The 25,795-nt window shown below is 36.8% G+C and overlaps 2 protein-coding genes across 2 annotated transcripts in view; both read left to right on the plus strand.

Moving 5' to 3' along the window:
• The window catches only part of TMPRSS11E (transmembrane serine protease 11E), a 31,989-nt gene extending 12,854 nt beyond the window's left edge, over positions 1 to 19,135 (plus strand). Inside the window, exons 6-11 of the mRNA XM_065877230.1 lie at positions 1,601 to 1,764; positions 9,483 to 9,521; positions 10,999 to 11,176; positions 12,030 to 12,289; positions 12,896 to 13,038; positions 18,974 to 19,135. Of these exons, the coding sequence (XP_065733302.1) occupies positions 1,601 to 1,764; positions 9,483 to 9,521; positions 10,999 to 11,176; positions 12,030 to 12,289; positions 12,896 to 13,038; positions 18,974 to 19,135 (946 nt within the window). The remainder of the gene's footprint in view (positions 1 to 1,600; positions 1,765 to 9,482; positions 9,522 to 10,998; positions 11,177 to 12,029; positions 12,290 to 12,895; positions 13,039 to 18,973) is intronic.
• A 5,632-nt stretch (positions 19,136 to 24,767) lies between these two features.
• LOC136123169 (RNA-binding protein with serine-rich domain 1-like) lies at positions 24,768 to 25,746 on the plus strand. Its single transcript, XM_065877231.1, is given in 2 exon segments — positions 24,768 to 25,364; positions 25,366 to 25,746. Coding segments are annotated over 2 exon segments (978 nt in total).
• The last annotated feature ends 49 nt before the right edge of the window (positions 25,747 to 25,795 follow it).

Consider the following 25,795-nt stretch of genomic DNA (forward strand, 5'->3'; position numbering starts at 1 on the left):
CACAGTATTACAAAAAATAGAAAGCGAAAGCCCCATCTCCAATAATTTCACACCCAGAAATGATATGTTTTGTTAACAAATTATATTTAACATTTTCCCAATGACTGCATATAGATCTATTTCATTCTTTAGCTGGCTGTATAGTATTTCACTACAAGTATATGTCAAGATTGATTTAGCCAATGCCCTTTTGATGAACACTTGTGTTGTTACATATTTTTCTGATTTAAAAATAAGGTTATGACAACATATGTGTATGTATCTCCTTGCACACAAAAGAGTGTATTTGAAAATTAAACTTCTAAAAGCAGAAATGCTGCATCAAAGAAGATGGATAGTCAAATTTATAACAGATAAACTGCCTTCCAAAAGTGAGATTCTAATTTATATTCACACTTACAGTTTGGGAGCATAGGAGTTGATGCAGTATACAGTGAGGAGTAAAATTGTTTGGGGTTCTGGTTCAAGATGGTGAAGTAGGAAGAACTGAACTCACCTTCTCCCATGGACACACTGAGTCTGCAGCTACATAAGAAACAATTTTCCCTTAAAAAAAAAGAAAGTTGGCTGAGTAAATACTACACATTGGGCAAATGAGAAGAAAACCACATTGAAGCAGGCTGGAGACAATGGGACACAATTTTGTCATAAACTCCACCCCAGCAGAGCAACCCACACCAGAAGAAAACTCAAAACCCAGAGATTCTCCCTGGTGACTGAAGGGTTCGAACCCCATATCAGGCACCTCAACTTTTAGGATGTGCACCTGAGAGATGAGCCTCCAAAACATCTAACTTTGAAAATAAACAGTGCTTGAGTTCTGAGAACCACAAAACTGTAGCCACCTGGGAGATGGCTCTTAAAGGGCCCATGCACTTAGGCTCACCCATCCCAGGGCCCAGCACTGAGGCAGCTTATTGCACCCAGACTAAAAGGGAACTGATTGCATTTGAAAAGAAGGGGTAGAGTAACTGACAGAGAATGAGAAAGTGTAGTCAAGGATGATTCCAAAAAAATAAATAAATAAATAAAGGATGATTCCAAAGTAGTAATTCATTCAAATAATGCTAAAGCTAGTGAACACTCTATCTTGGAAATATAATCATGTGAAGTCAAAACAACTTGCTCAAGCTTTCTAATGTCCTTAGGATTGGGAGTTGTTTAGGATAGCCTGAAGGCTGCTTAGGAGATTTACTTAAGCCACTGGAAATTAAGCCTGAAAGCCAAAGCCAGAGTTGATTTCATATTTACCATACATTTTATTTGATAATTTTGAATGGTTGACAAGAGAATTGTTTTTTATATTAATAACCCAAGTATTTAACTAGATCCTATGGTGGTAAGGGAGATCATGAGCATACTAGTTGCTTATCAGAGAGGCTGAGATGGGAGTTCTGTATATGACAAACAATAGGAGTATAGAAGAAAACAAATTAAAACTTTTAAAATTGCATTTATGGATTTGTTTTGTGTTTGTGTTTGTGCTTCAAATGAATGATAAAGAAAAAAATAGAGTTTGATATTACCATAAATCTTATTTGGAACTTTATCTTTAAAAACCATCTTTCTCTTTTTTTTTTTTTTCCTTTTTGGTCCATAGTCAAGAGGAACATGGAGTATTGGCTCATATGCTGCTGATTTTTAGATTTCCCTCTTCTGAGGATCCTGAAACCATAAATAAAATTATTCAACATGTTCTACATAAAAAGCTGCAAGATGCTGTAGGACCCCCTAAATTCAATTCTGAATTTGTTGAAATTAAAAGTAAGTTTATTTCCTATTATGTAGTTCAATTCTCTTACATAGACTAGCTCCATGTTAAGTTTGGTCTTGGGCACTGATTTTTTAAAACGTTTTTGGATGTCTTTCATTGTAGGGATCTTGCCACCAACAGAATATTTCTTTCGGACTAAATTGGTTCTAATGAAGTTTAAAATTTTTTAATACTACCTTAAACTTACACCACTCATGCAAGTCTGTCATTAATCCCTGAGCCTGTGTTCTTTTTCTATGTTGGGGCTTACACTTTAGCTGTAGAATCCAATGATAAATGGAGAAAGTGGCTTTGTGCGTTTATTCCTCTTCTTTTTCTTGTTGCTTACTTTTTATGTTCTGAGTATGATGGATGGAAAGATTCATGCCATCCACATATTTGCTTTCAAATGTCATTAGCTTCTTTACTTAGGCCCTTTACTGATGAAAAGTTTATAATTTAGTTTCTGGTATAAATTATTTTTGGTATATTTTACAACTAATTTGAAAAATCTGAGGTTTTTGTTTTAGCTTCTTTACTTAGGCCCTTTACTGATGAAAAGTTTATAATTTAGTTTCTGGTATAAATTATTTTTGGTATATTTTATAACTAATTTGAAAAATCTGAGGTTTTTGTTTTTGTCAGGGGAGGGGGACAAGATAAACAGTGATAGGTCCTCATTACTAGAAAGTATAAAAATAGGAGATCCTTAGGGAAAATAAAAGACTGGTTAAAGCTAAGTCATGTGCTATAGAACAATGCTAGTCTGTGGAAATATTGTGCCAGCCACATGTATGATCTTAAACTTTCTAGTAGCCACATTAAAAAAGTAAGAGTAAACATGTGAAATGTATTTAAATAATTTATATATTTAACCCAATATATCCAAAGTAGTACTATTTCAACAAGTAGTCCAATAACTGACTACTGGTTGAAATGCTAATGTAATTTACATTGTATTCACAATGTAATTTATATTGACAAATAGCCCATGTAAATATTACTCGTGAGATTTTTTTTTGTAATAAGTCTTTGAAATCGATTGTATATTTTATATTTACAGCGCATTTCAGTCACATTTCAAGAGCTCACTAGGCGCATGTGGCTAGTGAATAGAATATTGGATATGGCAGCACTAGAAACTAGAGAAGAGGGGACAAGTAGAAAGAATGAATACAAGTGCTGATATAAAAGCTGACAGATGTAACTAGAGGCCTAACCTGGTGGTCAGCCCCTCTACTTGCTTAGAAAAGGAGGCTCACTTGTCAGGGCCAGCTATGTAATTTGTCGGGCACAGTGCAAAGTGAAAGTGTAGGACTCTTTGAAAAGCAATTAAACAATGCTGTTAAAGGTACTAAGATATAAGACTTTGCTTTCTTTCATGGTCTCTCTCGACTTATCATGGCATTTTTACTTGTTAATTAATGATTTCTAAGTGAAAAAATCCAAACTTTAAATTACTAGCATGAGTTTTGCTGTTCACCTTTATATTGTGAAATGTCAATTTCAAATGTAAATATAAAAGCATTTAACTTTTATTTGGAATCATGAAAATTATACAACGGTATTTCATAGCTCATCCATGCATGTACTTTGGTTCCACGCAATGGAAACACTACAGAAGTCTAGCTCAACATTTTTTATTTCCCTTCTTGATACAGGCACATTTTACCAATGCTCTCTACCTTCAGCTTATGTGAGGAAGAACCAAAAGATCCTTCTATGTCATTATTTTCAGCTGAAGCTGTTGGTTAATACAAAGAAATAACAGGAGCAAGAAAGGATATGAGAGGGTCCCTTAGTCATTCATGTTTATTAGAATGCCATTGCCTTCTTTTGTGTTCTAAGCAAGTTCTGGTTCAAACAGAAAATAGCCTCCTGAGACTGTCACTGCTCTCTGCTTACACAGTGGTAGACATCACACACTTATACTCACTTTGAGTTTGCTAAACATTGTGGGTCCACTGGAATTCTTAGTTCTTAGGATGTTGTGCATGATATATACAAATGGGGTAGCAAGAATCCATGGGCACACCTATTGTGTATATCTCCTTTGCCCATGCCATCTCTATTATCCTGTCAAAATTCACTTCCAAACATGTTATGAGATAAAATTATTATGAATTTCAAGACAGTGAACATTAAACCAAGTGAGATGTCATGCTGAGAGCAGGACTCAGTGCAGATACACAAGTCACACACCCATGAAGTCAGCTCTGTTAGTAGTATTGTATAAAAAAAAAAAAAAGAAATTCAACTAAATAAATTTAAAGATCTAATTGTCTTTATTTAATGATTCACAAATTGTGCAGCATTCTGCCTTAGCAGATAGATAGGAGCTCTGAGGAGCTGTACAAAATGGAAGATTTTTATAGCCAGAAGGAGGTGAGACAAGGAAGCTTTCTAACAGAGTGGACTGTGTCATGAAAGGGCAACTTCATTTGGGAGTAGGTGGGGTCTATCAGACAGATTACTTCACTGGTGCCGACCAGGTAATTCCAGATTGACTGATTAAAGGTCACATTCCTGAGACATGCTGAAACTGCAATTAGGCTAGGTATTAGGTGGTTTGCTGATGTAGGACTTACAACAAGTCACTCCATTTTGAGTCTCCTTATTTCTTTGTTTAACAGTATCAACATGCAAAGCCATTTAAAGCTTGTGTTTCCATATTTATTTTCTGTTTGGATGATCTGTCCATAGTGTAAGTGGGGTGTTAAAGTCCCCTACTATTATTGTGTCACTGTCAATTTCCCCTTTTATTGTTGTTAGCATTTGCCTTATGTATTGAGGTGCCCCTATGTTGGATGCATAAATATTTATAACTGTTATATCTTCTTCTTGGATTGATCCCTTGATCATTATGCAGTGTCCTTCTTTATCTCTTGTAACAGTCTTTATTTTAAAGTCTATTTTATCTGATGTGAGTATTGTTACTCCAGCTTTCTTTTGATTCCATTTGCATGGAATATCTTTTTTCATCCCCTCACTTTCAGTCTGTATGTGTCCCTAGGTCTGAAATGGGTCTCTTGTAGACAGAATATATATGGGTCTTGTTAAATAATACAATAGACCAGATAGATTTAATTGATATTTATAGGACATTCCACCCAAAAGTGGCAGAATACTCTTTCTTCTGAAGTGCACATGGAACATTCTCCAGGATAGATCACATCTTGGGTTACAAATCAAGCAGTGGAAAATTTAAGAAAATTGAAATTGTATCAAGCACCTTTTCCAACCAAAATGCTATGAGATTAGAAATCAATTGCTGGAAAAGAAACTGTAAAAAAACAAACACATAGAGGCTAAAAAATATGTCATTAAATAATCAAGAGATCACTGAAGAAATCAAAGAGGAAATAAAAAAATACCTACAAACAAATGACAACGAAAACACAATGACCCAAACCTGTGGGATGTAGCAAGAGGAAAGTTTATAGCAATACAGTGCTACGTCAAGAAACAAGAAAAATCTCAAACAAACAATCTAATCTTACACCTAAAGCAACTAGAGAAAGAAGAACAAAGAAAACCCAAACAGTAGAAGGAAAGTAATCATAAAGATCAGAGCAGAAATAAATGAAATAGAAATGAATAAAACAATAGCAAAGATCAATAAAACTAAAAGTTGGTTCTTTGAGAAGATAAACGAAATTGATAAACCTTTAGCCAGACTCATCAAGAAAAAAAAGGAGAGGACTCAAATCAATAAAATTAGAAACGAAAAAGGAGAAATTACAACTGACACCACAAAAATACAAAGGATCATAAGAGAACACTACAAACAACTATATGCCAATAAAATGGACAACCTCAAAGAGGTGGACAAATTCTTAGAAAGGTACAATTTTCCAAGACTGAACCAGGAAGAATTAGAAAATATAAACGACCTATCACAAGTAATGAAATTGAAACTGTGATTAAAAATCTTCCAACAAAAAAAAGTCCAGGACCAGATGGCTTTACAGTCGAATTCTATCAAATATTTAGAGAAGAGATAACACCATCCTTCTCAAACTCTTCCAAAAAATTGTAGAGGGAGGAACTACAATTGTAGAGGAGGAATTGTAGAGGGAGGCCTCATTCTATGAGGCCACCATCAACCTGATACCAAAACCAGACAAAGATACTACAAAAAAAGAAAATTACAGACCAATATCACTGATGAATATAGATGTAAAAATCCTCAACAAAATACTAGCAAACAGAATCCAACAACACATTAAAAGGATCATACACCATGATCAAGTGGGATTTAGCCCAGGGATGCAAGGATTCTTCATGATACACAAATCAATCAATGTGATACGCCATATTAAGAAATTGAAAAATAAAAACCATATAATCATTTCAATAGATGCAGAAAAAGCTTTTGACAAAATTCAATGCACATTTATGATAAAAACTCTCCAGAATGGGCAAAGAAGAAACCTACCTCAACATAATAAAGGCCATATATGACAAACCCACAGCAAATATTCTCAGTGGTGAAAAACTGAAAGCATTTCCTCTAAGATCAGGAAGAAGACAAGGGTGTCCATTCTTGCCATTATTATTCAACATAGTCTTGGAAGCCCTAGCCATGGCAATCAGAGAAGAAAAAGAAATAAAAGGAATCCAAATCAGAAAAGAAGAAGTAAAACTGTCACTGTTTGCACGTCATGACACTATACATAGAAAATCCTAAAGATGCCACCAGAAAACTACTAGAACTAATTGATGAATTTGGTAAGGCTGCAGGACACAAAATTAATGCACAGAAATCTCTTGCATTCCTATACATGAACCACAAAAGATAATAAAGAAAAATTAAAGAAACAATCTCATTTACCATTGCAACAAAAAGAATAAAATACCTAGAAATAAACCTACCTAAGGAGGCAAAAGACCTGTCTGTACTCAGAAAACTATAAAACAATGATGAAAGAAATCAAAGATAACATAAACAGATGGAGAAATATACCATGTTCTTGGATTGGAAGAATCAATATTGTGAAAATACCTATACTACCCAAAGCAATCTACAGATTCAGTGCAATCCACATCAAATTACCAACGGCATTCTTCACAGAATTAGAAGAAAAAGTTTTACAATTTGTATGGAAGCACAAAAGACCCCAAAGCAATCTTGAGAAAGAAAAACTGAGCTGGAGGTATCAGGCTCCCTGACTTCAAACTATACTACAAAGCTATAGTAATCAAGACAGGATGGTACTGGCACAAAAACAGAAACCTAGATCAATGGTACAGGATAGAAAGCCCAGAGATAGACCCATGCACATATAGTTATTTAATTTATGATGAAGGAAGCAAGAACATACAATGGAGAAAAGACAGCCTCTTCAATAAGTGGTGTTGGGAAAACTCGGCAGCTACATGTAAAAGAATGAAATTAGAACACTCCTTAACACCATACAAAAATAAACCCAAAATGGATTAAAGACCTAAATGTAAGACTGGAGACTCTAAAACTCTTGGAGGAAAACATAGGAAAAACACTCTTTCACATAAACCACAGCAAGATCTTTTTTGAACCACCTCCTTGAGTAATGGAAATAAAAATAAAAATAAACAAATGGGACCTAATGAAACTTCAAAGCTTTTGCACAGCAAAGGAAACCATAAACAAGACAAAAAGACAACCCTCAGAATGGGAGAAAATATTTGCAAATGAAGCGACAAAGGATTAATCTCCCAAATATACAAACAGCTCATGGAGCTCAAATCAAAAAAAACAAACAACCCAATCCAAAAATGGGCAGAAGACCTAAATAGACATTTCACCAAAGAAGACATACAGATAGCAGTGAGGCACATGAAAAGATGCTCAACATCACTAATTATTAGAGAAATGCAAATCAAAACTACAATGAGGTATCACCTCACACTGGTCACAATGGCCATCATCACAAAATCTACAAACAATAAATGCTGGAGAGGGTGTGGAGAAAAGGGAACCCTCCTGCACTGTTGGTGGGAATGTAAATTGATACAGCCACTATGGAGAACAGTATGGAGGTTCCTTTAAAAACTAAAAATAGAACTACCATATGACCCAGCAGTTCTAGTACTGGGCATATACCCTGAGAAAACCATAATGCAAAAAGACACATGCACCCCAATGTTCATTGCAGCACTATTTACAATAGGCAGGACATGGAAACAACCTAAATGTCCAATGACAGATGAATGGGTAAAGAAGATATGGTACATATGTACAATGGAATATTTCTCAGCCATAAAAAGGAATGAAATTGGGTCATTTGTAGAGATGTGGATGGACCTAGAGTCTTTCATACAGAGTGAAGTAAGCTAGAAAAATAAAAACAAGTATTGTATATTAACGTATATATGTGGAATCTAGAAAAATGGTACAGATGAACCTATATGCAGGGCAGGAATAGAAACATAGATGTACAGAACAGATATGTAGACACAGGTAGGGAAGGGAAGGGTGGGATGAACTGAGAGATTAGGATTGACATATGTACACTACCATGTGTAAAATAGCTAGTAGAAACATGCTATAAAGCACAGAAAGCTCGGTGCTCTGTGATGACCTAGATGGGTGGGATGTGGGGTGAGTGGGGTGTGAGGGAGGTCTAAGAGGGAGGAGATATATGTATACATATAGCTGATTCACGTCACTGTACAGCAGAAACTAATACAACATTGTAAAGAAAATATACTCCAATTAAAAAAAATGCAAATCCAGAATTTTCTCTAGGAAAAGCTTGAAATAAAGAACAGATTATTGAAATAGGGAGACTAGTGGTGGTGTTTTATTTACTGAGAATAAATGGTCACTTCTTCCTCATTTTTGTCATTTTCCCCAAATATAGCCAGAACAGAGAAAGTTAGAAAGAAGCCTCTCAAGAATACAGATTTTTTTTTTTTTTGGTAAATCAATACTATTAAATACTAAAATAAAAATTAACTTTAAAATTTTTTGCATTTAGAACTCCCATCTTACCAGGTTCTAAGAAAATAGGTTGGGCCACTGGAAATCTACTGAGTCAGGAAATTTGAGTTCTTAGTTTTATGTATCTGTCGGTTGGTTTAGTGTTTGTATAGCATTAGGGCCTGATTGTTGACAAGTCAACAAACTAAGGAGCCACTGGCTAGAGTTGAATGACAATTTGAGGGCAAACTGTCTTGCTAAAACTTCAGCAGAAAGAAGACCTGGAAAAGGATAACATTTGCTTTTAAATGGGAATAAGGACAAATTTATGGCCACTGGAATATGTTATACAGATGGAACTATGACTATGAGTTTGGTAAAAAAAAAAATCTGAAATAATGGGCAATAAAAATACTATCTCATCTGGGGAATCAATACTCTGGTTTAGAATAGTATGTCCCACGCAAAAGGCTGAACTACCTGCATCTTATTTCTGGCTATAAAATTCAGATTCCTGGGTTTCAGCACAAAGCTACTGAGTCAGAATCAGTGGGAAGAGGAACAGGAATTTACAGTATAAAGATGCTCTCTAGGTGACTTTTAGCCACACTAAAGTTTAAGAAACACTGTTCAAATCTCCCTTCTCCCCAAGACAATGAACGTTTTCTATCTATGATAAACTAACTGTGTTGCTTTTTTTTTTAACAACATAGAGATACTATCCAATAATGGAATTGAGCAACCTTTAGTATTTGAAGTACTCAGAGGCATTATGAAATTCTGATGTGCAGACCCTGTTCTATTCACCATTTCTGTGTGTTTCAGAAATCAACAAGACAGAAACAGACAACTTTCTAAACAATTGTAAGTTTAATATATTTATTAAAATTGCATTACCTGAATGAAAAATTTAACTCTGGATTATTTAGGCTTACTTTATTGGTATTATAGGGTCAGAACAAAGTTTGATCTGTGCACAGCTCATGGTATTTTATCTTATTTCTGAGGCACATTTTATTGCAAAAGGATAAAAACTGGGAGGACTTTGGAATGGGTGTATGGGGCTTGTGGCAGATGTGTAGTGGAAGAGAGTAGTACAGTTGTTAAAGAAAAGGCAAAAATACTCCTCAATGTTCTGATTGCAGATATCTACAATATACTCTCATGAACATTTTCTAAAGATTATATAAAAGTAATCTGTATGTTGCTATTTGTCAGCTAGAGGCAGAAATTTAGTGTTACTCTACACTAAATAAAATCTTGATGTTATTAATCCCTATTGTAAAAATTACAGACAATTACGGGGTTGGAGTATAGACTGATGAAATTATTGAAGGCCCAGATAATATCTTCACCCATATTTTAAAAAAATACTGACTCAAGGCTTAGTATTTCCTTTCCCCTATAGCAGAGTACCCTACCATGATTTAGAGAATACATTTGATATTTAACAGAATTAGTACACAATACATTTATGTTAAAAGATGAAAGGAAGTGTGTTATTCACTAGCTCAGAATGTTGGTTAATTCACAAACTTAACTAAACATAAAAACCAAAGGATAATCCCATTACCTAAATGGCATATATTTTTGTCACCAATATTTAGTGGGAACTTGCTATGTGCTAGTGCTGTGCTAGTCAACAGGGATATAAAATGGATAAGATTTACTCCTTGCTTAAGGCAGCTCATACTCAAATGAGACTAGATATATGAGACTAATGCATAAACAGAGTTCTAAAATAATAGTTCTCAAACAGGGGCAATTTGGCCCCCAAGTGACTCTGTCCTATTGTGGCATTTTGGTTATCATTATTGTAGTGGGGGGATGCTACTGGTACTAGTGTATATAGGCCAGGGATCCTTTAAACATCCTATTATGCATGAGACGGCTGCCCACACAAGGAATTATCCATCTAACAGTGTCAATAGTGCCAAGATTGAGACATCCTGTTATAAACAATATCCCTCATACTAATATTAGACATATATACACACAATAATATAAACTAATATATATTAATCTATTATATAGAGAGATATATATACACAGAGTATTATTATTGTTATTATTTTGATGTAAGCATCAAGAAAGTCATAAGTAATCCAGTCTGGAGGCAAGGGAATTATTAGGGAAGGCATCCTAGAGAAGGTTATGACTGATTTAAATCTTACAAGGTGAAAAGGAGTTAAATAAATGGAACACTATAGTTTAAGCAAAGGTAAGCGCAAGAGAAAATATTTGATACTGTTGGAGCACAAAGTATAAGAAATTTGAGACGCAGTAACACAATTTGATACTTAAAAAACAACTGCTAACTAACGCATCATGTCTTTTGCAGGCTGCGGGACACGAAGGAACAAAACTACAGCACAGAGTCTCAGGATTGTTGGTGGGACAGAGGTACAAGAGGGTGAATGGCCATGGCAAGCTAGTCTGCAATGGGATGGGATCCATCGCTGTGGAGCAACTTTGATTAATGACACATGGCTTGTGAGTGCTGCTCACTGCTTTAGAACGTAAGTCCTGAACCTTGAGAATGACTAAGGGTAAGCAAAGTGCACTGCGGCTTGGCAGGAAGGAAATACCTCATGAGAGATGAGTTTAATACAAATTAAAGATCATATACATATGAGAGTGGGAAATTCATAAACCTTAGTAAGAGGTTTTATAGTTTAGAAATGGAAATGGTACCAAAGTACATGTAGATAAATTATCCATTGACAACTACACAATAATTTATCAAAGGAAGCAGGAATTTGAGAGTCATCTATCAGGGATGGAGGCTAGGTGGATTGTAGGTTTGACCCTGATAGGGAAATTCCACGTTGTAAGAAAAAATTAAATATGAAGAAATTTGGTAGTAACAAATTATACAACTGAATAGGTCGACTAGTTATATTTCAATGAATTTCAATTCAATCTTCCAACCCAGTGCAAAATGCCTACAGTATACAGGATAAGTAATACTTTGTTAAATTATTGTATAACATTTTTGATTTTCAGAGAAATGTGTGGATAGGCAACATGGTGCACATAGAATACATTCAGTTCTCTCATTCTGTACAGGATATGCTTTCCATATGTCCCCTGGAGTCAACTGATGCCCAGAAATGTCAAAAGGTCCTAGGATCTGGAGTGGGTGACTCAGCATGCTGAGTGGCGTGCATATCCTAAGAAACATGCCAAGGTGGAATTTCCACCTGATCTGACACCTGAGCCTTAGATTGGAAAGAGTTTGTATCTATGCATATAAACCATCATTTTAAAAAGAAAACTTACATTGATACTTTTACACTAAATTATTTAATATAAATAGTTATATTGGTAAAAATGGTAAAGTAGGATTTGTTCCTCATACTTTCTCCTCAGGTATAAGGACCCAGCCAGATGGACTGCTTCCTTTGGAGTAAAAATAGAGCCTCCAAAAATGAAACAAGGCCTCCGGAGGATAATTGTGCATGAAAAATACAAATATCCATCACATGACTATGATATTTCAGTTGCAGAGCTTTCTAGCCCTGTTCCCTACACAAATGCAGTACACAGAATTTGTCTCCCTGATGCATCCCGTGAATTCCACCCTGGTGATGAGATGTTTGTGACAGGATTTGGAGCACTGCAAAATGATGGTGCGCATCTGAGGAGAAAGTCAAATCATAGTAATTTAATTTGGTATTCTAAGGCATTTAAACAATGGAATGCCATTATGCCAAAATATGTCTGTGGGTTGGTCATATGGACCGGGGCCAAGTCAGGCCCTACTTGTGAACTAAGTCATTTAGAAGACACATAAATTCCTTCAGGCCTTAGGTTACTATCAAAAACATCACTATCACTATAGTAATTGTGCTTGGTAAGGTGTCTGAAAGAGTAAATATATCTGAAATTTTTACTAGGGTATTAACCACATAAGAGATTAGGGATCATTAATACATACAACCAGTTGTGAAGATCAGAGAATCATAAAGCCACCATTCTCCCCTGCTGAAATTATCTTCTAAGCTTAACAATGACAGAGAAATTACTTAAACAACTGGAGCTTCTTTCCTAGGCACCTAACTTCATTTAAAATAGTTAGAAAAGAATTCATTTCCCAAATTTTACTGTACCTGAAAAAATATGTATCCTAAGATTCTATGCCACCACCTTATCTAATAATTAATTATAAAAGAATTTCTTCAGGTTTATAGAATATATGTAGATTTATAAATATGAAGTCTATTTTTTTCCTTTAGGAAGTAGTCAAAATCACCTTCGGCAAGTACAGGTGGATCTCATAGACACTAAAATCTGTAATGAACACAAAGCTTACAATAATGCCATAACTCCTAGAATGTTATGTGCTGGATCCTTGAAAGGAAACAGAGATGCGTGCCAGGTAAGTGGTTTGCTACATAATTTTTTGTTCACCTTTTATTTTTAAATAATTACAGCTTTACAGGAAGTTGCAAAGATAGTACAGAGGGGTCTCATCTTCTATCATCACAGAGGTCTGTCTCCCTTTATAATAACATCTATTTCCCTCTCCCAACACTTTACCATCACTAACACCTGGCAATCACCAATCTGTTCGCCCTCTATAATTTTGTAATTTTGAGAGTGTAGCATCATACAGTAACCTTTTTTTAGAATTCCACTTTGATTTATTTATTAGTGTTTTTGACCAGACTCTCTGTAAGAAAATTGTGTGGTTCCTCTAAGTTAAACACACATAACTTATCAGAGTCTACTGGCACTGAGATTTTACTAGTTTGACTGGGGTTTAGAATAGAAAATGTACCTCCCTTTAAGTCTCTTTAACCCTCCCTCATTTATAATATTAAATATTAATAAATATTAAATATTTCCTCTCTATATGCTGAGAGCCACATCAAACAGTGTTTCTGCTTCAAGTGCCAAATGTAACTTAGAAAACTCAAGAGGAGAAGGGAAGTCTATTTACTCATAATTTGTTCTTTCTTTCCCTCTGGTTTTCTAAGATTATTTTTATATCATTTCTTTCCTGTTTCAGAAACTTCCTTTAGCCATTCTTTTAGTGTAGATCTGCTAGTGACAAATTCCCTTAGATTTTCTTTGTGTGCAAAATTCTATATTTCCTATTCATTTCTAAATCATAATTTTGCCAGATATAGAATTTAGGATTGACAATTTTTTTTTCCCAGCACTTAAATCATGGCCTCTGTGATCTCTGATGAGGAATCTGCTGTTATTAGAATTGTTTTTCCCTAAAAGAAGAGGTGTCATTTCTCTTTTGCTGTGTTCAAGGTTTTTTCTTTGTCTTTAGTTTTCAGAAGTTTGATTACGTATCTTGTCATGGATTTCTCTGGGTTATACTGCTTAGGGCTTGCTCAGCTTTTTAATCTGCAGGTTTATGTCCTTTGACAAATTTTCAGCCATTATTTATTTGAAAACTTTTTCAGCCTTACTTTCTTTTTTGTCTCTTTCTGGAACTCTAGTAACAGGTACGTTAGCTCTTCCATTATGGTCTCAGAGATCTCTAAGCTTCTGTTCTTTTTTTTCCCACTCCTCTTTCTCTCTGTTCAAATTGAGTAATTTCTATCATTCTGTCTTTAAGTTCATTGATTTTTTTCTTCCATCATCCCCATTCTTCTGTTAAGTACTTCTAGTGAGGTATTTTTGTTTTTGTTTTTTTTTTTGTAGATTATTGTATTTTTCAGTTCTGAGATTTCCATTTGATCCTTTATGTATGCTATTTCTTTACTGAAACTTCTAAATTTTTCATTTATTTCAAGCATGGTGGTAGTTGCTCGTTAAGATATTTTTGTGATGGCTGCTTTAAAATCTTTGTCAGATAACTCCAACATCTGTGTCATCTCAGTGTCAGTGTCTATTGATTGCCTTTTCTCACTCAAGTCAAAATATTCCTGGTTCTTGGTATTGAGTGATTTTCAGATATATCCTGGACATTTTGGGTATTATGTTATGAGTCTCTGTATCTTCTGTTTTAACAGGGTTCCTCTGACATGACACCAAAGGGGGTAGGGAAGTGCTATCTTAGTCCCACGCATTGTCCTCTGACACCAGGGTGGTGAATAGTGCTTTGTTACTGCTGGATGGAGGTGGAATTTCAGGCTCTTCACTAGGCGTGGGTTTTTTTGGTTGTTTTTTTTTTTTTTTTAAAAAGGTTAGGGAAACTTATTAAATATAATTTTCTTTAAATATTTTCTTTTTCCCATCCTCACCAACTCTGGATGGGGGCATCTTGTTACTGCTCCCCTTGTGGTCTCCACTGACCTCATGGGGTAGTGGCCTCATCACTGCTTGGCTCTCCACTAGGCCTCTTCTGACATCACCCTACTGGGAGAGAAAGTTATGCCTTCTTACCATTGGGCAGTAGTCCATGCTCCCCAGCTGGTCACCACAGAGGAGACAGAGGAGGGCTTCATCATCACCTGGCAGAGATGAAAGAGTGGCTCCCCACTCAGACTTCTCTGACATAAGTCTGATGGGGGATTGGGCCTCATTAGATCCTGGTAAGGCTGGAAGTCTAGGCTCCCCAATTGGCCTTTGCTTATGGGGGTTGGAATGGGGCCACAGTTTTTTCTGTTATAGGCTGGAGTGTGTACTCATCACCCAGCTTCAACATTATCAACTCATGGTCGATCTTATTTCATTCCTATATATTTTAACCCCCCAACCTTCTTCTCCCCATCCCAAACTCTAGATCTATTTTGAAGTAAATCACAGATGTATATGATTTCACTTGAAAATATATCACCTATTCTACAATGCCATTTTGATAATAGTATTAGATGTGAATGTCTCATAAATTTGGGGAATTAAAGAGGAGAAACCAAGTTTAGCCTTGTGATTATAATATCCTGCTTTTCTATTTCAGGGGGGACCTGGCACCCATTTTTCCCCCTCTTTTATGTCTACTCTCCACAATTTTTGCCACTTTACTGCCTCCATTTTTTTTTTTTTGCGGTACGCGGCCTCTCACTGTTGTGGCCTCTCCCGTTGCGGAGCACAGGCTCCGGACACGCAGGCTCAGCGGCCATGGCTCACAGGCCTAGCTGCTCTGCGGCATGTGGGATCTTCCCGGACCGGGGCACGAACCTGTGTCCCCTGCATCGGCAGGCGGACTCTCAACCACTGCGCCACCAGGGAAGCCCCTTCCATGTATTTTAATATCTCAAAAATCATTAATAACTTTATATGCAAAAACCTTTACTTGGGTGTCTTACTCCTTCCCATCTCAGTGGCATGTGGCTACCTCCTCTTAAAATATGATCTTTCTTTGGGTTCTATGATCCTGAAATATGGTGATTTTCCCCTCCCTCCTTCTCCAACAACTCATTCCTGGTTCCTTATTTTGGTTTCTCTTTCTCTTCCTCTCTCCCTCCCTCTAAGCCTGGCTGTTCCTCAACACTCATTTTTTTTCCTCTCTATATACTCACTCAAAGAAATTATCTTTTCTTTAAGTCAGCTGTCACTTTAATGACTTCCAAATCTACATCTTCAAAATTAACCTCTTGCCCAAATTCAGTCTCACATTTTCATGTACTCCAAAACCGTTTCCATTTATATGTTTTAAGTTGTTAGTATAAGACTAAAATTTATGTACTTGCCATCTTAAACTCAACAGGCATCACGAAATGTTACCTGTTTTTTCATTTCAAGTTTCTCATTTATGTGGTTGGCTTTCATTTTTCTTGGAATTTTCTTTTACTCTTAAATCTCCTTCACATGTAATCAATTAAGTCATGAAATATTTTTCCTCTTTATTATTCCTTCCAAATTTATCTCTTTGTCTTTATTCTTTCTTTTAAGACCCTACTCTATTCCTTCATTACTTCATATCTTGATCACTAACATTGGTTTCTAGTTTGGCTTCTTCTAGTTTTAAAAGTTTCTGTTGTGATTGATATATATATATATATATATATATATATTCTTTTAAAAATTTTTTTTGTTGGAGTATAGTTGATTTACAATGTTGTGTTAGTTTCTGCTGTACAGCATAGTGAATCAGTTATATCAGTTATACATACACATATTCTTTTATTTTTTCTTTGGCTGTGTTGGGTCTTCCTTGTGGCAAGCTGGCTTTCTCTAGTTGCAGCGAGCACGGGCTACTCTTCGTTGTGGTTCACGAGCTTCTCATTGTGGTGGCTTCTCTTGTTGCAGAGCTCGGGCTCTAGGCATGCAGGCTCAGTAGTTGTGGCTCGTGGGTCCTAGAGCGCAGGCTCAGTAGTTGTGGTGCATGGGCTTAGTTGCTCCACCGCGTATGGGACTTTCCCAGGCCTGGGATGGAACCTGTGTCCCCTGCATTGCCAGGCAGATTCACTGTGCCACCAGGGAAGTCCCATACACATATTCTTGAATAAACTTCCTGTTATGTTTCTCACTAAACCACTCACTAAAAATAACTGAATTTATGGTAAAAATAGGGTTAGATACAGACCAACAGACCCCTCAAAGGCTATGCAACTTTGTAACCAGAGAATTAACAACATCGACAACAACAAAAATAATTGTACCTTGAAAAATAACTTAGACAATGTAGGTAGACAGAATACTCAGGGTGGCTGGTGGCTGACTTAAGGGAAGTTAAAAATGCACAGAAACAATAGAGTAGAAATACTGACTTGCTAAGGCTGAGACAATGCACATGGGAGTATAGCTCTGGGCAGAGGAGGAACTCCAACCTGCCAGGACCCAAGAATTAAGCAAGCCTGGGCTGTGCCACTCTGGGCAGGGAGAGGGCTTCCTCGGCACAGACACTCTTAACATTTTCTTAAAATAGAGCCTCAAAGGCTTCCGCCTGTGCAATAGCTGAGCTGAGGCCTTTTCTTCTGAAGATTGCAATTCTACTCCCATTATTCTGGCTCCACTGCCTGAGACAAAAACACATATAAGCCATGAAAACTTCCACCTTATCCTGATATAACTCCCCTATTCACCAATCGCATGTGACCTAACTAATGTTAACAGAACCCACTATATCTTTCTCTATTTGATATTTGCTGGCATTAACTTAGTTTTCAGCTTGTAATGCTGTTAGACTCACTGCTTTCTTTTTTACCTTAATTACCTTATTCTCAGACTCATTCACTCCTGTCTCTTAAACAAATTTAAGCTTTGTTGTCTCTGGCATCTTCTATTTCTTTTTCCTAATCTGCTATGTCTTCACATATGCCTGGGTTTCAATTATCAAAATGATTTGTTATCAAATAGCTTCATATAATACATTTTATTTCTATAAGCAGATTGTACACTGCTTGAGAGGAGGGCTCATATGTTTATACTCTTTTTACATCTCCTACCACATATGAGAGTATAAGTAAATACTTATTGGTTAATTGATTTAAAAATTACAAACACATTATTTCTAATTGAGTTATTATTACTATTAGTTAAAATTTTTATGTGGACAAAAGAAAATTCACAAGGAAGTTAGTATAATGTAAGGGGAAAGAAAGCATAGGCTTCTGAGTTAGATCACTCTGGATATTGAATAGCATGTGATATCAGGAAAATTGCTTAACTTCTGTTGGCTTCAGTTTCTTCACTGCTAAAATGGAGAAAATGAAACCTAACTCCATGTTTTGTTGCCAGAATTACATGGGTTAATGAAATAATAAATTAATAGTTTCATATAGTGCCGAACACTTAATGGGTGGTCAGTAACTAGAGACCCCAGGATTTTTCGGGAAGATCAGTCAGCACCTTGTTTTTATGACCTGTATAAAGAAACAGCCCACTGGCTGTTTTTCACAAAGCACAAACAATTGGAATTTGTGGTTATATATAATATTTACTAGGTTCTGTTTTGTGCCAGGCTCTATGCTGAGAACATTGCATACACTGTCTTGCATAATCTTCAAAATTATCATTGAAGGTAGGTATTATTAGGAGCGTTACAAATAAGCAAATTAAAGGTCTTAGCCAGCTTCAAAGGGCCAGACTTGAGATTTAAACTCAGGTGTCTGACCCTAATGTCCGTATTCTTTATCAGTAATAAATTCTTCACCCTTCTTTTGGGAGCTGTGTTAAACTGATAAAGAGTATGGGCAGTTATCTTGTCAGATGTATCAGACTAGTACTGTCCTGCCAAGAGATGGAGTCTTTAATCTCTCTGTACTGAACCCTGAGTCTAAGCTGTTCTCCAGGTAGGGGAGTGCCTCCTTTATGTCAATTACTGGCATAGATAAAAAGCATTGCTTCTCATTTGAGCACACTGAAGATTTTTGAAAACTGCCCCTTTCATTAAACTCATGTTAGAAAAACAGCACATTTCTCTGTGAAAAACTGAAATACTAATTACCAATCTCTCCCTTCTCCTTTAGGGTGACTCCGGAGGACCACTGGTTAGTCCAGATGCTAGAGGTATGTGGTACCTCGCTGGAATAGTGAGCTGGGGAGACGAATGTGGGCATCCCGATAAACCTGGTGTTTATGCTAGAGTGACTGCCTTCCGGGACTGGATCACTTCCAAAACTGGTGTCTGAGAGAGAACAACCTAGAAGAATGGAACACATTTTTGTGTAGAGGCCGTTCTTAGAGATACAGAATTGCAGAAGTCATGCAGATCACCTGGATGTGACCGATCGAACTAAACTATCTGCTATTTCCTTCCTAGCTCTGCTTCACTTAGCATCCTGCTTCTGCCAGATGGATTCTGTCCCAACTTGCAGTCACTTGTTTTCTATCATCAAATTTTGGCTTGTTGACATAAATTTCTCATGCATACATACAATCTGAAGCGATCCCCTCCTTCATTTCCCCAGTTTCTCTCATCTCGGTAAATTTCCACTTTCAAGGTGCAGGACAAAGAGTAAAAGGAAAGAGCTACATTTTTATGTACAGGAAAGTATTAGGTGTTTTTTTTCTTAATGAAATGAGGAAAGTGATCTTAATCATTATGAAAGCTCAAGCACACAGACAACGGAATACCAAACACTTCATGACAGCAAAAGAATGGGAACTAAAGTTAAGGGAACAAAGAGAAACCGAAATACAACTTTATTTTCATTTCCAGCAAACAAGAGATAAGTGTGGGGAAGATTCTGTTTTCTTGTGGCCTATAAATTTATACAAACTATATAATGTACTTATTCTAAGTTAAAGCAAATAATATTTATTTAACATTGCACTACTGAGAATGTCAATATATAATAATAAAAAATAAATATCATCAATTTGCTTGATATTATAATAATCCAAGAGGAAGGGGAAGATGGGGAAAATGTCACCAATCAATTTATTGCAAATTCTTTTAAAGTCTGAGGCTAGAATGAAAATTCACTTAAGAACAACCAGCATACCTTATGTGGTAAGATTTTTGTATGGTTGGATAGGAGGAAATAAAAACAGCATCAGTACAAACTACTGAATGAAATGGAATTATCACCAAGTGCTTGTGTATTTGTATTTAAAGCTTTTCCAAACTGCAAGGCCTTGAAGGGGAATAAGGTCCAGGTGTTAGTGTGTAGCTGTAGTTGTGCAAATGAAGCTAGAGGTCAGACCTCTATTTTGAAATGACTGCAGATTCCCCTTCTTACCACTCCCTCCCCCTCCTCCACATTTCCAGTCAGTGCTTGGACCATGGGCCTCTTAGACTCTTCTGGGCTCAGGGGGAAGACATCATCGTGAAAGCTGCCTCCTGCTACCTCTAGCATGACACTGAATTGCTCACTGCCTAGATATAAAGTTGATGAGAAAAAGCCTAATATCAACCACCTTCATAATTTCAGCTTTGGTAAATTATTACTGAGTTGTTAGATACACAACATTCAAGTGATCTAGGCACTGTGAAGTTAGGATCGGTGCCATGGCATACAGGCCTGTTGGTGGTGAGATTTCACGGAATCTTTCCATTACCCTTTCCTCATTGTGTATAGCTACTCGTGTGAGTTCTGTATTGTACCGTAACCACTTTGAAAGAAACATTAGTAGAAAAAGATTGATTTTTATCAACCTAAATAACGCTGGTATATGAACTGATAAAATTTAGGGACTTGGCTAAAATAAGGTAGGAAATCTGATATGAATTGACAGCATTAAATATTTTGCAAAACCATATTTCATTTAATGAACTCTTTTGAAAAACATTGAGGAAAATGTTGAATTTTAAACAAAGACTTAGGTACATTTCAAACTTAATTTCTCTCAGTGTTCTGTTAAAAATTGGTTCCCCTTGTTTGAGTATGTTTTGCAGTTGGGCCTCTAGGTAGCACACAGGTAGATACAGGGAAGCAAGCCCTTGGGATGTTCAAGTAATAATGAAAACTGTAGTAAAACCGAAAGAATACAATTCATCTTTGCGAAGGCATTTAAAGATGAATCCATATAAATTGACACCATGAGTAGTATATTCCAGATTTCTGGACGTGACTTTCCAAATTAAAATAAATTTTATAATGTGATAATGAGGAATTTCTTTGGCAAACAAACTTGAAGAGATTTAAATTAAGGAGAAATTTTAGAAGTTTAATTTCACAATGGCATCACATTTCTCAGAGAAATATTTCTGATATTTTTTTTTACAAAAGATTTGAGAAATAGAGGTTAGGCCACAGTGAAAATATGAGCAATAGTTCAAATTTTATGTGCACAGAGAAATAGATAATACAGTATCATATTTTTAAAATAACTTTCTTTGAAAGATAACTTATAAAGGGTTTCAGCATTCCTGGACATGTCTGTTTTAACCATCTCATTGGAAAAAGTTAAGAAGTCATGACTGAAATAATACTTATTAACTGTGCAAGAGGGCAGGCCATTTCTCAGCGACATCTTTTAGCTCTCTTCCCACAGTACCTAATAAAGTGCTCTGTATATAACAGTCTTTCAATAAGTGCTATTGAACTGATCTTTTATTTTTGTATTATGCAGAAAATATAGCTTTGTTATTATTTACACATTGATTTAACACATTTTTGACCGGAGACATATTACGGCCACAGGCGTTAGTTTCTGCAAAAATCCCCCAGTTAATAATGTGTTAAGAAGTAATCCCAGATTTTACATTGTGTGACTTAATCCAGTTATTTATACACACTAAGCCTCAGTATACTCACTTATAAAACAGGGATAATAATATTTACCTCAAACACCGTTGTAGAGATTAAAATGAGATATTTCAAAGTGCTTAGCGAAGTTCTTGGAACATAGTAGATGCTCAAGAAACAGTGTTATTATAACTGTTGCTGTAACTACAGTCTTATTTTATACAATTGCTACTTGATCACAATAGCTTGAATAAGTATTTTCAAAATGAAGAGATGAGTAGGTCAACAGAATGCACTGACTTCTTGTTTAGTTTTAATTCTACAAAAGAAGTTTTATTAGGATCATTCCAAAAGAGATTGTCAAGTTGTTCTCTGTTATTCTAATTTTTCATTTCAACTTTTAAAAATGATAAACCTTATTAACCATAGAGTTACTGGATTACATGAAGATCTACAGTCTAATTCAAACGATGCCTCCTCCACGAAGCCTTCCTTGACTCCGTCAAGTGGAGATAACATTCTTTTTTCTGAAATTTCTTACCACTTAAAAATAACGTTTTTATTTTCAGATAATCATAGACTCACACAGAGTTGTAAAATGTAATACAAAGAGATCCCGTGTATCCTTTATCCAGTTTCTGGCAAAGGTAACATCTTGCTTAGCTATAGTACAATATCACAACCAGGAAGTTGACATTGAGACAATCTATTAACCTTTTGACATTTTATGTTTTTAAAACATGCAGTTATTTCCATGTGTGTGTGTATTTAGTTCCATGTTGTTTTTTATCTCATGTATGGATTTGTGGGCCACCACCACAGTCAAAATGCAGAATAGTTTGATCACAAGGACCCCTCACACTACCCATGGCCATCTGGCTCCATCCCTACCCCTGTTCCCAGTCTTTAACCCCTGGCAAACATTAATCTGTTCTCCATCTGTATAATTTTGTCATTTCAAGAATGGTATATAAATGGAATCATACGATATGTAAACTTTGGAGGTTGGCTTCTTCACTCAGCATAATTCCCTTGAGATCAATCCAAGTTGTGTGTGTCACACACACACAATAATTCATTCTTATTTTATTGCTGTGTAGTATTCCACAGTATGGAAGCACTGCAGTTTGTTTAACCATTCATACATTGAAGGGCATTCAAGTTGTTTATAGTTTTTGGCTACTATGAATAAAGCTACTATAACATTTGTATGTGGGTGTGTAGGTTTTTGTGTGAACCTAAGTTTTCATTGTATCTTCCCATTTTTTTCTCAATCTTATATAAAGTACTATGCAAACACACATCAATTGTCAACCCTAACCTCCTTTGGTGTACAAATTTTACATTTACCACTGTTCCTGGTGCATCATCCTATGTACTTACACACTTAGAAACTTTGCAGGACCAATTATATGTTCAAATACAGTAAGACTATATCTTAATAATAGTGTTATTATCTTAATATCTTTTCATGTAAACATAGGGAATTTAATAATTAAATTCTGTGACGTTCAAGAAATTCACAAAACATTTTCAAAGAAACAACTTTCAGCAGAAAGCCAGTGCAGCAATAATGTTTTTTAACTCTAGACTATTTCTCTTGTTAGTTCTAGCACTCTGGTGGTGTAAATTAACAAACATTACTGATGTTCAGGTTTCTTCCTGCAAAATGAAGCAGCCATACCATGGATTGGGTGATTTTAATAAACAACAGAAATGTGTTTCTTACAGTTCTGGAGGTTGAGAAGCCCAAGATCAAGGTGCCAGTTATAAGACAAATAAGTACTAGAGATTTAGTGTACAATATTATTAATATAATTAACACTAAAAAGTAATTTTATATTTAAAAATAAATATGAGGACAGTATTAAATAAATTGCACTCAGGGTGCCATTAAAAATGGATTTTTAAAAAATCTAAACAGACATTACTCCAAAGAAGACATACAGATGGCCAAGAGGCACATGAAAAGATGCTCAACATTGCTAATTATTAGAGAAATACAAATCAAAACTACAATGAGATACCACTTCACACCAGTCAGAATGGCCATCATCAAAAAGTCTACAAACAATAAGTGCTGGAGAGGGTATGGAGAAAAGGGAACCCTCTTACACTGTTGTGGGAATGTAAATTAGTAGAGCTACTATGGAGAACAGTAGGGAGGTTACTTAAAAAACTAAAAATAGAGCTACCATATGATCTAACAATCCCACTCCTGGGCATATATCCAGAGAAAACTATGGTTCAAAAGGATACATGCACCCCAATATTCATTGCAGTGCTGTTTACAATAGCCAAAACATGGAAGCAACCTAAATGTCCATTGACAGATGAATGGATAAAGAAGATGTGGGACATATACACAATGGAATATTACTAACCCATTAAAAATAATGAAATAATGTCATTTGCAGCAGTATGGATGGACCTGGAGATTATCATACTAAGTGAAGTAAGTCAGACAGAAAGACAAATATTATATGATATTGCATGTATGTGGAATAAAAAAAATGATACAAATGAACTTATTTACAAAACAGAAGCAAACTCACAGACTTAGAAAAAACAAACTTATGGTTACTAAAAGGGAAAGGTGGGGAAGAGGGATAAATTGGGGGTTTGGGAGTGAATACACACTACTATATTTAAGATAGTTAACAATCAAGAGCCTACTCTATGGCACAGGGAACTCAGTATTCTGTAATAACCTAAATGGGAAAAGAATTTGAAAAAGAATAGATATATGTATATGTATAACTGAATCACTTTGCTGTATGCCTGAAACTAACACAACATTGTAAATCAACTGTAGTCCAATATAAAATAAATTTTTTTTAAAATGTACTTTTTTAGGTCCGCTCTGCAGCGGGCCCAGTGAGGCCCCCCAGAATTCGGGGCAGCCGGGAACTCGGCCTCCGTCCTCGCGGCCCTCTCGCCAGGGAGACCCAGGCCGGCAACGCCGAGCCCTACCCTGGAAGTGCTCACAGCCCGGCGCCTGGACTGGAGACTTGCTGCACTTTGGCGTAAATTGCAATCGATTAGGGATCGTTTCTCAGACTCAAGTTAGAAGTGAGAGTTCAGATAAGTGAGGCCGCCACTGCTGCTGTGAACACCTCAGAAGGGGAGAATGCATTTATCAGGAGTGAAAAAGAAGAGCTTGCTAGGAGTCAAAGAAAAGAATAAAAAGTCCAGCACTAGGGCTCCTTCTCCTACCAAATGCAAAGACCGCTCTGATAAGCAGTCCAAGGATCGCTCTAAAGATAAGGGGGCCACCAAGGAGTCGAGCGAGAAGGATCGTGGCAGGGATAAAACTCGAAAGAGGCGCAGCGCTTCCAGTGGTAGCAGCAGCACCAGGTCTCGGTCCAGCTCGACTTCCAGCTCGGGCTCCAGCACCAGCACAGGCTCCAGCAGCGGCTCCAGCTCATCTTCAGCATCGAGCCGCTCAGGAAGTTCCAGCACATCCTGCAGCTCCAGCTCCGGCAGCTCCCCTGGCTCTCCGAGTCCTTCTCGGGGCAGGCAGGACAAGAGGCAGCGCTCCTGCTCCAAATCCAAACCACCCAAAAGAGATGAAAAGGAAAGGAAAAGGCAGAGCCCTTTGCCTAAACCTACCAAAGTGCACATTGGAAGGCTCACCAGGAATGTGACCAAGGATCGTATCATGGAGATATTCTCCACCTATGGGAAAATTAAAATGATTGACATGCCTGTAGAAAGGATGCACCCACCATCTGTCTAAAGGCTACGTATATGTGTAGTTTGAGAATCCAGATGAGGCCGAGAAGGCACTGAAGCACATGGACATGGACGGAGGACACATCGATGGCCAGGAGATCACTGCCACGGCTGTGCTGGCCCCTGGCCTCGGCCAACCCCCTCCCCCAGCCCCCCGGCGATTCAACCCTCCCAGGAGAATGCTGCCACCGCCTCCCATGTGGCGCAGGTCACCCCCACGGATGAGGAGAAGGTCGCGTTCCCCTCGGCGCAGGTCCCCTGGCCGCCGCAGCCACAGGAGCCGCTCCAGCTTCAACTCCTCCCGATACGCAGGGCCACCGAAGCTCTGTCCTGCGACTTGTATCGCATCCAACTCACTTCTGTCACTTTTTTAGCCGAAGGAGGATCGGTAGGAAAGAAATTCCTCACTCAGGGGCAGGCTTC

The sequence above is a fragment of the Phocoena phocoena genome, chromosome 5, assembly GCF_963924675.1.
Source record: "Phocoena phocoena chromosome 5, mPhoPho1.1, whole genome shotgun sequence".
Taxonomy (NCBI): Eukaryota; Metazoa; Chordata; class Mammalia; order Artiodactyla; family Phocoenidae; genus Phocoena; species Phocoena phocoena.